This window comes from Pelodiscus sinensis, chromosome 7 (genome assembly GCF_049634645.1).
Source record: "Pelodiscus sinensis isolate JC-2024 chromosome 7, ASM4963464v1, whole genome shotgun sequence".
Classification (NCBI taxonomy): Eukaryota; Metazoa; Chordata; order Testudines; family Trionychidae; genus Pelodiscus; species Pelodiscus sinensis.
In genome coordinates, this window is record NC_134717.1 from 59,829,807 (window position 1) to 59,844,198 (window position 14,392).

The 14,392-nt window shown below is 43.7% G+C and overlaps 1 protein-coding gene across 7 annotated transcripts in view; it reads right to left on the reverse strand.

Moving 5' to 3' along the window:
* Positions 1-13,986, reverse strand: part of IKZF2 (IKAROS family zinc finger 2) — a 139,874-nt gene extending 125,888 nt beyond the window's left edge. For 2 of the 7 annotated variants that reach the window (XM_075933945.1, XM_075933949.1), the window contains exons 1-3: positions 13,574-13,706; positions 10,926-10,974; positions 10,031-10,135 (exon numbers count right to left, since the gene is read on the reverse strand). In XM_075933945.1, coding sequence (XP_075790060.1) covers positions 10,031-10,135; positions 10,926-10,959 — 139 coding nt within the window. In that variant the 5' untranslated portion in view covers positions 10,960-10,974; positions 13,574-13,706. Of the gene's footprint in view, positions 1-9,785; positions 9,997-10,030; positions 10,136-10,925; positions 10,975-12,592; positions 13,330-13,573 lie in introns of those variants that run through there. The other 5 variants (XM_075933947.1, XM_006127384.4, XM_075933946.1 and 2 more) reach the window with 5 other exon arrangements.
* Between the last annotated feature and the right edge of the window lie 406 nt (positions 13,987-14,392).

Consider the following 14,392-nt stretch of genomic DNA (forward strand, 5'->3'; position numbering starts at 1 on the left):
TCCCAGTTCTGCTCCACTTATTGGCTGGGTTCTAGCCCATACCTTTTGGGGGGAACCTTGGGCAAGTCATTTCATCCCCTCGTGTGCCTCAGTCTCCCCATGTGGCCTGTGCCCACAAAAAACATCTGTCAAGGTTTGGTCCTAAATTTTGAGAATTTAACCTGTTAAATTTAAGACTTACATAAATACATACACAGGGCTTGCTTACACTCGACAGTTCCCACCCTACCTTCATGTGAGTCAAAGTCTAATAGCCATGCCTGACTAATTCCATGTTTGGATACTCTTATTCCAGATAAGAATGTCCTGCTCCTGTTTAGCTTTTAAAGTTAATCCCAGAATATCCTTCTCTCTGCCCCCATCCTCCAACAGAGTTCCCGGAGGAGATTGCTTGTTATCCAAACACTGCATATATGAATTACAGGACAGAGCCAAGTGCAAGTAGCACTAAGCAGCATGAAAAATGAAAATGCAGAATTGATCGTTAGCATTCTTTACTAATTTGTTTTGCTTCTGGTGGCATTACAAGAACAGGACTAACTGCACAGATTGATATAGGACTGAAAACATGATTCACATACAATCATGAGACAAATTTTGGAATAAAAAATAAAACCATCCTGGACTTCCCTCTCCAACTTCTTCCTCCTACTTATCAAACAACTGCTACAACCATTATTTGAATCTTATGTAACTTTCCCTGGAACCTACTGAACCATCTGACAGAGGAGACCACGTGGATTTACTGTAATAGACTCATACAAAGGAGTGGGAAATCCTTTCAGTTTCAAATATGGGAATTCAAAGGCTATCATGGCATTACTAATCTGACACTCTTTGTACAAATGCTGGTGGGTAACTTTAGGATTCCAGAATTTCAAAAAGGACCTGGGAAAAGATTATGGCACCTAGGCTATGTTGTTTCTCTCTACCCTGCGCACCACAGACAGTCCTGCATAGTGATAGAGATGCAGCCGGTGGTGCCAATTTTCTTCCACAATTTGATCTGAGGAAGTGGGTCTGGCCCACGAAAGCTCATCACCTAATAAATCATCTTGTTAGTCTTTAAAGTGCTGCATATTCCAGTCCTGCATAGGATCAGGGATCTAAACTCACCCTATCAAACAAGAACCATGAAAACAATAAACATGGTCTTCCGCAGAGAGGGTGGTTTTCTGGAGTATCAATGCACTGCCCATGGTGTTACATTTCCTGGAAACTGGTTGGAGGCCAAGGGTCATAAAATCCATATGGATGGCCAGAAAAGATGGATTTTGAGGAAGAAACTTATTTTGTTCAGGTGAAAAGGGGAAACAATGTACAATCCATCCTACCAAATGTTTGAAGGTTTGTTTAAGACACTTCTTCCATTACAATTAATAATCAATTACAATTAAATAATCCATTAGCTGGAGGCAAGCTATGCACCAGGACAATCTCTGCTGAGGAAAACACCCATAGAAGAGCAAAGAGACTCTTAAAATTGTACACTCCTGAATGTAAAGTTAGTGGGTCAGTTGTTCACAGGTACAAGTCTTGCCCGCTGAGTTCTCATGATATTATGTCATTAGGGCGCATATTTACCATCCTTGTAGAGCAGGGGTGGGGAAATCTTTTTTGGGTCAGGGGCCACCCACAGAAAAAATCAGTCAGGGGCTGCACACAAGTGAGAAGCAAAGAAACACAAAACAAAGTCCTCACTGACGTGGCCCCTGATTGAGAAGGAGAAAGACACTCCCTACATTCCCCTCAGACACCAGAGCCTAGGGGGGCCAGCCTAGTAGGCTGTACGTACTTCATCCCCATGGTGAAGTAGCTGGGGGCTTGAGCATCATTGTGGGCTCCCCAATGCTGCCCCCCATAAGCCTCAGGGGCCTCATCCCACCAAGCCAGGGGTCACATACAGCCCCCAGGCCTGAGGTTTCCCATCCCTGCTGTAGAGTGACCAGCATGATCCATAACTCAGCCATGGCCAACCCTTGGCTCCTAAGCTGCATGTGGTTCTTTCCCCACCTCCCCGGGTGTGGCCCCCTGTGCCTCTGAAAATGGCCCCTGGCTTCCTGTACCTTTTTTTTTTTTTTTGGGCTTGACCAAACGCGGTGGGGGGCTCCTTTTAAAGGGGAAATCCTTTTTTTGTTTGTTTTTTGCTCAACAACTCCTCCCCCCCAGATCTTTGCTCTATATTCACAACTATTTTGGGGTTTGCCACCCCTGCTCTAACTCATTGGCTCTCTGGAGAGGCCAGCAGAGCTCAATCCATCTGCTCGGAGCAACGTAAGAGACCTTGTTCCGCAAATCTAGCTTCACGGGCCTCTGACACACAAATGGACACGTAACCTGGGTTCCTACAGAGCTTATGAACAATACAGAATGCTACTTAGCAGATCTAGGCGTAACACAGACAAAGTTCACTTCCATTGGGGTTTATTTGTGTGGCATACAAATGGAGCCAAGCACACAATAGAATTTAACAAATGAGAAGGGAGGGGGGCAGAGAAAGCTGGAAGAATGTGAGTGTTAATTTCCAGAAGATTTTTTAAATGGCTTTTTTAAAATGACCTCAGCTACGCACATCAAGACAGAAAATAAGCCAAATGTTAAAGAAAGAAATTAGTTTTCATATTTTACCATATACTCCACCACTGTAGTGTGTTAATATTAAAGTGGTTCAAGGAACCATCAATCCAGATTAGGACAGCACCGTGCTGGGCACTGCAAAGAAAGGCATGTATATTGAGAAAAGTTGTACCAATTTAACTGAACTGGAATAGTTGAAGTCGTTCAACATTTCTAGAGTGGAAACAGTTTTCGGTATAAAGGTACTCAATAACCAATATATCTGTGGTAGCCCTGTGTGGAATGGGAAATGATTTACCCTGGTATAAAGGTGTCTTATACCACTATAACTTCATTGACGCTATCAATTGTGCCGCTAAAAATCAGAAATAATTATACTAGCATAGTAACTGTGCCTACACCAAGACTAAGGCTACGTCCATACTTATGCACCGGAGATCGATCTTTTGGCTTTTGATTTAGCGGGTCTAGTTAAGACTTGCTAAATGGAAAGCTGAGGGCGCCTCCAGGGCAACTCCGTGCAGTCGCAAGGAGTAAGGGAAGCCGACAGGCATGTTTGCTCCCGGCAACCTCCCACTGTGAAGACGGCACCAACCTCGGCTTAAGGTAAGCCAACTCCGTAGCTGGAGATCTGTACATAAAGCCGACCTTCCGGGTCTCGTATAGACCTGGCATAAGACACTCCACAGGAGGCAGAGTCCGTCTTTATAATTCAATCCAAGGAAAAGCAGTAGCATAGAAGACACAGAGCAACTTACCTACACACAAAGATCAATGGAAGAGCTGAGAACACAGTCAGGTCTCCACACCTCCCAGACCACTGACTCATTCACCAACCCACAGCTTCTCAGTGAGCGGTGGCAGCATTTGGGGGTTCCACTTCCATTCAAACACTTGCAGGCAGGGCCATGGAACATCAATCTCCCTGACTGACAGTGTTGGTGAGAAGCCTTGCCTGCCCCGGGGACAGACACACCACAGGGAGCATGCTCAGCATGAGAGGCCGGAAACAGCCTGGCACCTGGCCAGAACAGAAGGGAGTGTGGAAAGTGGTTTGGCATGTTTTCCTCAGATACCAGCTTTGGGCTTACAGCCAAGTTGGACCAGACCTGGCAATTTCGTGCTGGGAAAGACCCTCTGTTCCCACTGGGTCTCCTAGACAGTGTTTGTTTCAATGGTAGAAGCAGTGGGAACTATGGAATAACCTACCCAAGCCAAACACTCCCTTCTCCTCCCCACTCTCAAAGCATGTAAGGCTATAGGAAAGTAAAAGTGTTGGGGAGCTCCCTTGCTCTTGCTGGCTTATATAAGCACCCTGCCCACACAATTCCCCTTCTGCCTTCATTGCAAGAGGGACAGCAACTCCCTCTTGTGTTTCAACCTGTTTTCACCACTGCACCTAAAGCATCGGCTCACACAGAGAATGCCTCTCCTGCATCGCTAAGGCCCAATCCTGCAACATGCCCAGTGCCTTGACTTCCCCATTGATTTATGGAAGCAGAGAAAGCTCAGCATCTCTCTCTCAGGATTTGGAAGCAGGCACTTGCCCCAGTTGAAGTCAATAGGAACCTTTCAATGGACTTCAATGGATGCTGGGTCTTGCCCCAACTTTGTCTTCAGGGGAAAAAAAATTGAAATGCTGCCTACTGAATTTCTAAGGATCCCATTTGGAGAAGCACTCAACAGCTACTCTGGTCCTAACAAATTGAGGCCATTTTCCCTCCTAAGTGGCTGAAAAGAAACAAAAGTGAAGATTCAAAAGCTTAAGTATTAAAACTTGCTGATTCCGCAAAACTGAGGTGATCAAAACCTGAGAGTGCTGTTAACAGGGTGTGACCTCGAGAGCTAACTGAAGATGACAGTCAAAGGATATTACTGAAGGCCTAGAAGGAAGGCGTGTCCTGTAACAAAGCCAGAGTAGGTGACCACTCTAAAGAGTCCATTGACCTGAATTAAATAGTATTTAAACAAGATTAGCTGATCATTCCACTCCACCCTCATTATAACACTCACCAAAAGGGAGGAATGATTTTTCTGCCAAGCATGCGATATGGTAGGGAGTGATCCTAGGAAAGAGTATACAGAATACATGGGTGAAGCTAGCTTCACCTGCCTGCTAGTTAGATAGCACTCTTTCTCTCAGGATAGTTCAGATTGTGACTGAGGTCCGGTCTCTGTACCAGTCTGACTCTTTCGATTAAAAGCTTCAGAGGGGTAGCCAAGTTAGTCTGTAACAGGAAAAACTTAACAAACAACAAATAGTCTGGTAGCACCTTAAAGACTAAATAGTTACAAGACGCTGATAAGAACCATTAGTTTGCACTTGGAAAGGAAGATGACTAACACCAGATTCTACACAGACTAAGAGTGCAATTTAAAAAAAAAAAAGTTTTACCAGTACAACCTCTTCTATGGATTTAGTTACTCCAGTGTAAAAAAAAAAAAAAAAAAAAAGTGCCTTATATCAGTATAACTTATGTGCTTTCTTACAGAAGCACTTTCGTATCAGGTATAACTGTGTCCGTATACAGGGGGAGCAAGGTTTCCTACCACTTTTACTATCAGCATAGTTCAAGCCATACAACTTGTGGGTGTCGACAAAGCCTGAATTTCTACCCCCCACCCTCCCCCAGTCTGTATTTATTTGTTAGTTTCTAAGGTGCCACAGGACTACTTGTGGTTTTTTGTGGTGTTTTTTTTACTACTCAACCAGTTTGCCTAAAAATTCACGTATATTTTTCCTGCCAAGGAATACATTTCTTGAGAAGTTCGAGGTTAACTGGATGAGGGATTTGGGTGAGACATTTTCAGTAGTGAGAATGGTTAATTTTTCCCACATTTCCTTAAAAAAAGAAGAACAAAGTCATAATCTCTCTAAAGATAAGCTTCACCTAGAAACATCACAGGCAGACATCCTGTGAATCCAGAGCTACTGCTTTACCTTATTCTTCATTGGCCATCCTGTGAAAACTTAATGACCAGAATCATTCCCTACAAGAAACTAAATAAATAAAATTCCAAGGTCATATCACACAACACAATCTTCAAAGCTGATTTAGTTTCAGGCACTTTCATTTCAAAAGGTAGAGTCAGTGGATGTGTTGATTTATTCAAACAAATGGGAGGTGGGAAGTGAAGTTGATACGCCTACAGTAAATGCAACATTTTGCTCAGGGAAAAGTGAGGTAACAAGGAATTGTAGTAGTGTTCCTAATTTAAAAAAAAAGTAGCGTGCAAGATTTTGAGCTCTGAGGTTATAAAAAAGGAACACAATGGACAATGCAGAATAGACTGCTTTGATTGGTTGGATATGGGTTATTTTGTAATAACATCTTGTCTGACTTCTCTGTAACAGACTCTAACTTAACACTTCTTCAATTCCTTTCACTTGGCACAATCATCCAATCAGCTTTCTAGTCAGCCACTGTGATTATTTTCTAAAAAGTATTATAATTGTAGAAGAACTATTATGGAAGTTAACTCGGGCAACCATAATTATTTTCTTATTTTCAAATTACTCATTTAATAACTTTTCTGCATTGTTAAACATGTTTCAAAGTGCACTGATCTTTTAATCACTTTCAAGTATCAAAATTGGTGGGTTTCAGTACTTATTATTGTTCTTACTCCATCGATTTTAAGGCTACATCTAGACCTGAAAAGAAGAAAGTCATTTGTAACACCTATTGCAGCACCATTTAATTCTCAAATGTAAGTGGAGCTTTCCTCTGGCATCGTCACATGCCAAGAACTGCCATTATTAATTTTCCACACAATATCAGACAATGGATTTAGAGAAATATCCTTCATGTTACAAAGAGTGGTCGTCAAGTCAACTAAACAAACAACCGAGCCTTTGTATGACAGTGGACATTTTCTGAGTCCATTGTAACCTGGAAAAAGTATTTCCTCTCAGACAATTCTATAGCAAGAATGTAGCATGGAAAAACATGGAATTGTTTTGTTTCTTTTCAAAAATTGCTTTATTTGTCTGCTCCATCTGCTTTTAGGGAAGTACACTGGTTCATCTCCTCAGAACCTTGCTCAATTTTTACGAGTCTCTGCCCAATTTATTTCCAATTCAAAGTTCACCAAAGTCAACAAAATGACTTCCACAGACTTTAAGGGGCAAGGATCAGGGCCTTTGGTCCCTTCTTTTGCAATGAACTTTAGACAGGTTGTATTGAGGTCAGACAATACAACTCTGTCAAATCACCAGCACCTATATACACAAAGCTCACTGCACAATTAGAGGACTTGTAAGAGTTTGCCCAAGAATGGAGTAACTGGTGTGATCTAGGACTTCCAGATTTGGGCCATGTAAACACATGTAAACAATATTGAGTAGTCCTGTGGTACCTTAGAGACTAACAAAAATATATAGTATCATGGGCTTCAATGGGTAAAACCTACTTTATCAGATGAGCTGGAGTGAAATTAATGGAAAAATGAAGTTGGCTTTACCCACCAAAGCTCATGATACTATGTATTTTTGATAGTCTCTAACGTGTCACCGGCTACTCATTATTTTTAAAAGTTACAGACTAACATGGCTACCCCCTGAGACTTTTCAACGTAGTTCAGTGTAAGAATGGTACTAGATACAGTATTTCTTCAACTGGAGTTGGAGGAAAACATTTTGGCTAGTCAACTGGCTACTTACAATTTAGTTACAATGAGTTATTTAGAATTATGAGAAGACCTGTCAATACATATCCAGTACTTTACTAAAAGGGAGATGCATTCGGTAAGGTATATGTAATATCATTAGCTAGCTATGACAGGCAATCTCTTTATCTTTTAGGATCACCTCATTTGGAAGAAAAGCGGGTCTCTGCTCCTTCTGTACCCTATGCATGTAACTTAGATACCACAAAGCGATACCATGTGAAACAAGCAGTAGTCATCTCTTCAACACGAGCCAAAAATATTTAACCTGCAACTTTTTGGAACATGAGCTGAAAACATCAGTGGCCTGGCCAAAAGTCATACTAACATGGAATTGCCAAAGGCTAATAAATACGAAGAACTCTTCCCCGAGTGTCAGTTTCCTGCTGCTGAGCGAGAACCGCTTGATTGTTGCAGAAGCAGGTTTTGCATTCTCCCATCTGTTCTATGCATTCCTTGACTGTGCAAGATGGTTATGGTTTCAATCAAATCCTGTTTCAACTGGGCATGACTGAAGATAAAGAAGTGGTTCAGAATGATCCAATCAAGCACAGGACTGAAGAGCTAACCCTGATCTTCACCCCGGCAACCCAGAAGAACCCATGTAGATTTCACTTTTTTGGTGGATCCAAAGAATCCATTTCGCATGGAATCCATTTCTCACAGAAAACAACAGCTTCGATACATCATTGCTCTGCACCTTGTGTCACCACTTACACCCGTGCAAATGAGGGCAAAATCAGAACCTACTTTTATAACAATGTAAACGGGCAGGCCAACAGTGGACCAGGTCTTTCCAGTGACTTCTCATCAGACCCCAAGAGCTGTGCATACACAGTACCCGTCTTCCCTGCTAACAACAGAGCTATCTTTGTGAGGTCTGCTTGCATCAGATCAGCAGGAATTTTGAGAGTCAAGAAAATCTGCCACTTAGTTTCTTGTAGCCATTTCCACCCCACATCTTGGGCTTTTGTAACACAGAATAAAGCTCCTTGTTCTAAAACATTGTGAAGTTGGACCATAAAAAAATCTGCTTTATAACAAAATGAAGACAAATTCTATCTTAAAAAGGGGGGGGCACTAAACTCGACCTTCTAAGATTCTAAAAAACACAGGCAAAAGTCCCGTATCCCCAATCACATTTTGCCTGCCTCCAGAACAGTGGCCTACATTAGATGACAGCCATATAGTCTTAACACAGGCCAACAACAGTGAAAGTTATTGACACACATGCAAGATTAACTGTTCAGCCCATACAGAAGCAAAAGGCATGTGCATAGGCTGAACTTGGAACATGCATGTTGCAAGCACAAAAGAGATCAAACAAGAATAATCATTGCAAATGCTAAATTAGGTACTAAACTTTAAATTAGGTTTTCACATGAATGCAACACATAGGTTTACTCACTAATTGCACCCTGATTTTAGTCTGTATGATAAAGGGGGGGGGAGGGAGGGAGAACCTGTTTTAAGTGTTCTCTGTGATGAAGCCTTTCCATTAATACAAAAGTAAACAAAGACAAAAGAAGAGAGTAGTAAAACTTGTGTAACCTAAGGTGGAGGAAGGGGGAGGGGGAATATCAGAATCCCAATGCTACAGGACTGGCATTCTCTACAGCTGCTGATTTATGGCAGGCTGTCATACAAAGTTCAGCCTACAATACTAGCAACCACATTCTCTAGCATCATGTATATAATTGGAAATTTTCTTAATAACTCTCAGTTTTAAAGGCTCATAAAAATCTCTAGTTTACTTGTAATTTGCAGGAGGTAAAGAGAAATTATTGAGGGAAAGGAGCACTTTCCTCTCAGTAAAATTAACTTTGAAGATAATATGCATATTATTACCAACTAATGAGTAAAGCCTTAGTTTTCTTCCAGAATTTTTGGAGAAATGTACAAGTTTTAACCTGTATATATTCACACACACATAGGAGAGGAAAAGAGAGAGAAAATGAGTATCACACACACAAAAATTGAAAGTATATTGGAGACACCACATTTTAAATTACTTCTGAATAAAAATAATAAAGCACATTATACGTATCTTGATAAAACACTGTATTCCTCAGTGAAACCATCTATGTTTCTAAGATAAAAGTATATATATGCTCCAAGAGGTAACGGAAAGGTGTTTCATCTAAGAGCAAAATAATCCAGCATCAAAAACGTTAAGCACACCTGATCTCTCTGCACTTTCTAAAACAAAATCCTTTCAATTTGTTAAAGGCTCAACTGGTAAGAGAGTTCGATAAATGACCATTTTATACTGGCCATTTTCTGATTTTTTTTCAAAGCAAAGCTAAGATAATGAACAGGATGCTGAAGTTTCCATTCAAAACAGTAAAAATATATCCTGCCATCAAGCCTGCATAGAATAACTTTAGATTTTGCTTGAGTCAAGCCTTTTTGAGATAAAAACTTGTTGGCTTTTTAGCTAAAGCTATTTCAGACTGCTTTTTGGAACCCTGCTTAAAAGCTCTTTGGATCGCAAAACCTACCAAAGCAAAACAAGGACTAGTAAATCTAGTGTTTCCTACCTGGTACAGGTAAGGACCAGCTCTCAAATGCCACCTTGGGATACTTCAGAGTGGTCATCAGGCTCATGTTTAGAGAAGACACTAACATGAATAAAACCCAATCTATCCTGTTCTTTTCTTCTTTGCGTTAGCAAACTCTACGGCAGTCACTATAGTCTAGTGAGCAAGATGAAGACCCCCCTACACAGGCTAAACTCACCCAAAAATGCTGCTACAGAGAAATACACACACAAAAAAAGGCTTACTGCTTGTCATGTGACTTGGTGAGGTATGCTGCCCATTGGGTGTGCTTGAAGTGAGGTCAATAGCCATGTTGGAGTGCTCCCTTTCGGGCGAAAGCTCATTGTCACCTGCTTGCACAAAATAAAACACTTAGGTTTCTGTCCCATGGCGCCATAAAATTATTCAATTATACAGCAATCAGACTTGCTAGCTTCTTTTCAACCCACCCGCCTTGCAATTTTAAATACATTTCTCCACAACCAACTAAAATTGACTGCCTAGTGACCAGAAACACGATTTTGGGGGAGGTGGAGAATCAAACAGTTCCCTCCAGTCCTCACTGACTGTAAAAAGTACATGTGAAAATTTTGCTCAGAGTTACATGATCAGAATTTAGAATGACTTGTCCATTTTAAACACCGTGATGCGAACAGATTAGAGTCCAAACTAGAGGGGAACGGAGTACCACTCCAACATTAGGACCTTCCACTCCAATTTTGACTCATAGTTTTCAGGTAGCTGGCCATTAAGCTATAATACTGTAGTTCCACAAAGTATTGTCCTTTAATGGACAAGTTGGAAACAATGCATAGACCTAAAAAGCCTCACAATAAAAAAAGAAATTTAGATTTTATCCCGTTTCTCATTTTTGTTTTATATAAACATCACTCTCTTAGGAAAAGTTCATTCATCCTTAGCAAATATTTAAATATATAATGTAGGGTGGTTTAAAAAAAACACTAACATTTAGTGTTAAATGATATTTCTCCAGTGTTCTCCTACAATACAGAGTTTAATAACAGCACAAATGAAAGTTAAAGAGTTTCAAGTGGCTTAGTTTGTGAAGCAATATTGTGAACAGGAAAACAAAGGAGGCTTCGCAATTAACCCACAAAATTAAATAAAATTAGTACTTACATGTTAAATAGCCATCCGTACCTTCTGCTTCCATAGTCAAAGTGCAGTGCTACAAGGCAAAAGAATACACCCTCAAAGATGCCTGCCTGCATCAGCCATTAAACGCTTAAACTGACTGAAAGCCATTGGTATAATTTGCTGCTGCTGCAACCCGCACCTAAGAAACATGCAAATGAGCACACGCAGTGCATTGGTAGTCACTGAACTCTTTCGGCAAATGATCTAAAGCTGCTGCAGATGGGGCAGAAAAGGTAAGTTTGCAGCTTGATGAGCAGTGTGGAGACTTTCATTTGATTAAGTTGGAGTTCCACTTTGGGGGGGAGGGGTTCCAACTGGGTAATGCTTTATCAATTACCAGTTCTCACAGCCACAGCTAGCTTGGAGGACCCTGATACTCCAAAGATTGCCCTTTTCACACTTATTCTCTGCTGGCACATTCTCACACAAAACAAAACCCTTCAGTGTTCAGGGAATCTTTCACTCTTATTACCTTTTGTCTTCCATGGTCCATCAGCCACCCTCTCTCACCCCTCCCCCGACACCTGCCCATGCACCTGTTCATTGTAACCATGCTATCTATCACAAGAGAGGCTGCATGTCCGATACCATATTTCTAGAGCATTCATTTTGTGGGATGTGACAATCTCAGAGTTTCTGAAAGCACTTTGCTGAGATAGAATAAGCTATTACTTTCCAGAAACTCAAGTAACTGTATAGGATGACACCCCCTAGCTTTCATGTGATTAAAAGAGGGGGGGGAAGCAATCAATCACAACTATATTCTTTTAAGTGGAAAAGTTAAGAAACTGACATGATCAGAGGATAATTTTATTTCCTCTCCCCTGCTCTGCGCCCCCCTTTATTTTTTTGCCTTTAGTTTCAAAACTCTCACTGCACCAAGCAGCTAAATTATTCACAATGAGCCATTTCTGTATTGATCGCCAAGTATATTTAGCCCTGACTCCTGGAATTTCTCCATTACTTACTGGAAAACAGGCAGCTTCACTTCTTGTCTCCAAAACCACTTCCCTCTCCTCCCTCTCCCTCCCCCCCCCCAAAAAAAACCAACAACTTTTCTCTGTGTTCCTCTCTGGTGTGAGGCAGATCAAATAACACATTTCAAACTGGAGAGCTGCTATCAAACTCTTTCCATTACTAATTTTTACATGATTATAACCACTTTTAGAGATCATTTTTTGTTTTTTTTTTAAACCAAGCAGCTTCCTCAAGCCCTGTTAATATTACTTTATCTTTCCCTTAGTACAGGTAGACAGACACACATGGGGGGGGGGGGAGGTAGAGAGGCAGAGAACACGTCAGAAGCAACAAGGAAAGAAGGTCATCCTAGCCAATGAAATGGGAGGAAAGAAAGGAGAGGACGGGAAGGGTGGAGGGCGAAAGGAATGAAATATACATGAAAGAAAGAAAGAAAGAAAGAAAGAAAGAAAGAAAGAAAGAAAGAAAGAAAGAAAGAAAGAAAGAAAGAAAGAAAGAAAGGTTTGATCACCCTGTCCAGGTTGTGATGGCCAAACCCAGCTGATAATCCCCTACTATCCACCCCGAAAGGACAGACATTTCTGATTGTAGTGAAGATATAGCGAGATGGGAACAGTTAATAATATTAATAATAACATCCTCCCCCCTCCCACCCCGTCCCTGAAACTTACAAGTAAAGCATTCAGAGCCAACTGATCGGTGGGAGGGGAAAACAAACAGAAAAAATAAAAAGCGAGGAGAAGTCTTTCCCTCTCTTGGGATGGTCTTGTTGAGAAACTCACTCAGGAATGGCACATACTTTCAGGAAAGATGAGGAACAAAAAGAGAAGGAGGGAGGGAGGGAGAGAGGTCAGCCACTACCTACAGCAATGTGATTAACCAGGAAAGAGAAAAACTTGATCCACCGGTTCCTTAAGAATTGACAAGAAAACCGTAGGAGCAGAAGACAGGGGGGAAGTGGGGGAGAGGAACAGAGGTTAAAAAAAAACCACCCACCCACGCAGAGCAATAAACCTAGCCCAACTTCACAGGATTGTTTTTGGCCCTTGGCAAAACCAAGAGATCTTCATGTCATCCCTGGCTCTCACCGCCCAGAGCAGAGCCTGTCAGAATAACGTGTCAGTCCTGCCTTGATCAAGCTCATGCAAGTCCTGCCAGCTAGCACCCTAAAAATCCCCCCCCCCCACACACGCAAAAAGAGGGGGGTGGCGACCACCTTCTCCCAGGTAGGCTGCAGCTAGGAGAGGAAGCGATTGGCACATGGCAAAGCGAACCCTGCTGGTCCATTTCCAGGGGTCTGGTTCATCCGCGCGCCTCCCAGGAACCAGACTGTTGGGGGGGGGGAGGTTCCCCCCAGAGCAGCGCGCCCGCTATGCTCGGCCGCCAACAAACAACCTTAATCCCCTCCTCCCCGCGCGCGCACACACACACACACACACAAACACACACTGACACACACACACACACTGACACACACACACACTGACACACACACACACATTAATTCATGAGGAGGATGAAGAGCTGCCTGACAGCAACAAGTCACTGGACCACAGCCCGGCCCAGAGATGCGCCCCTCGGCGCCACACACACACACACACACACACACACTCCCCCCTCCACACACACACACACACCAGCGGCGGCGCTACCTCAGCAGTGCGTGCGGGGCCGCCCGTCCATCGCCTGCGGGCGGCGCGGGGGGGCGCGGCGGCGCCTCTGCCTAGGGCGCGGGGGCCGGGGCGCTGCGGCGGGCGGGCGCGGATCCCGCTCGGACTTCCTCCATCTTCGGGGAGCGCCGGGCCAGCCCGGGACAGCTGGTCAAACCCCGAGAAACCGATGCGGCCGCGCCAGGCGCGCCCGGCTCCGCGCCGCCCCCCGCCCGAGCCGGGGGGAGAGGCCGGCGCCGGGAGCTCGGCGGCGCCGCTCGGCGCGCTCGGCAATCGATTGCAGGACAAGTGCGGGCTGCTCCCGCCGCGCTCCCAGGCGCGCGCCCGCTCCCCGGCTTCGCCCAGCGGGCCGGCCGCCTGCACAGCCCGGCAACCCCGCCGCGGGAAGGAGCGCGGCGCGCCCCGGGGAGCCACCCGGCCGCGGCTCTGCGCCCGCGCTAACTTTCCGTCCGTCCGTCCGTCCTTCGGTCTGCTCCTTCCGTCCCTCCGTCTGGCTGCGCTTCCTTCCTTCTTTCCCTTTCCCTTCTCTCCTTCCCTCTCTCCTTCTCTCATCCTTCCCTTTTCCTTCTCTCCCTCCTTCCCTCCTTCTCTCCTTCCCTTTTCCTTCTCTCCCTCCTTCCCTCCTTCTCTCCTTCCCTTTTCCTTCTCTCCCTCCTTCCCTTTTCCTTCTCTCCTTCCCTTTTCCTCCTCTCCTTCCTTCCCTCCTTCTCTCATTCTTTCCTTTTCCTCCTGTCCTTCCTTCCCTCCATCTCATCCTTCCCTTTTTCTCTCCTTCCTTTTTCCTCCTGTCCTTCCTTCCCT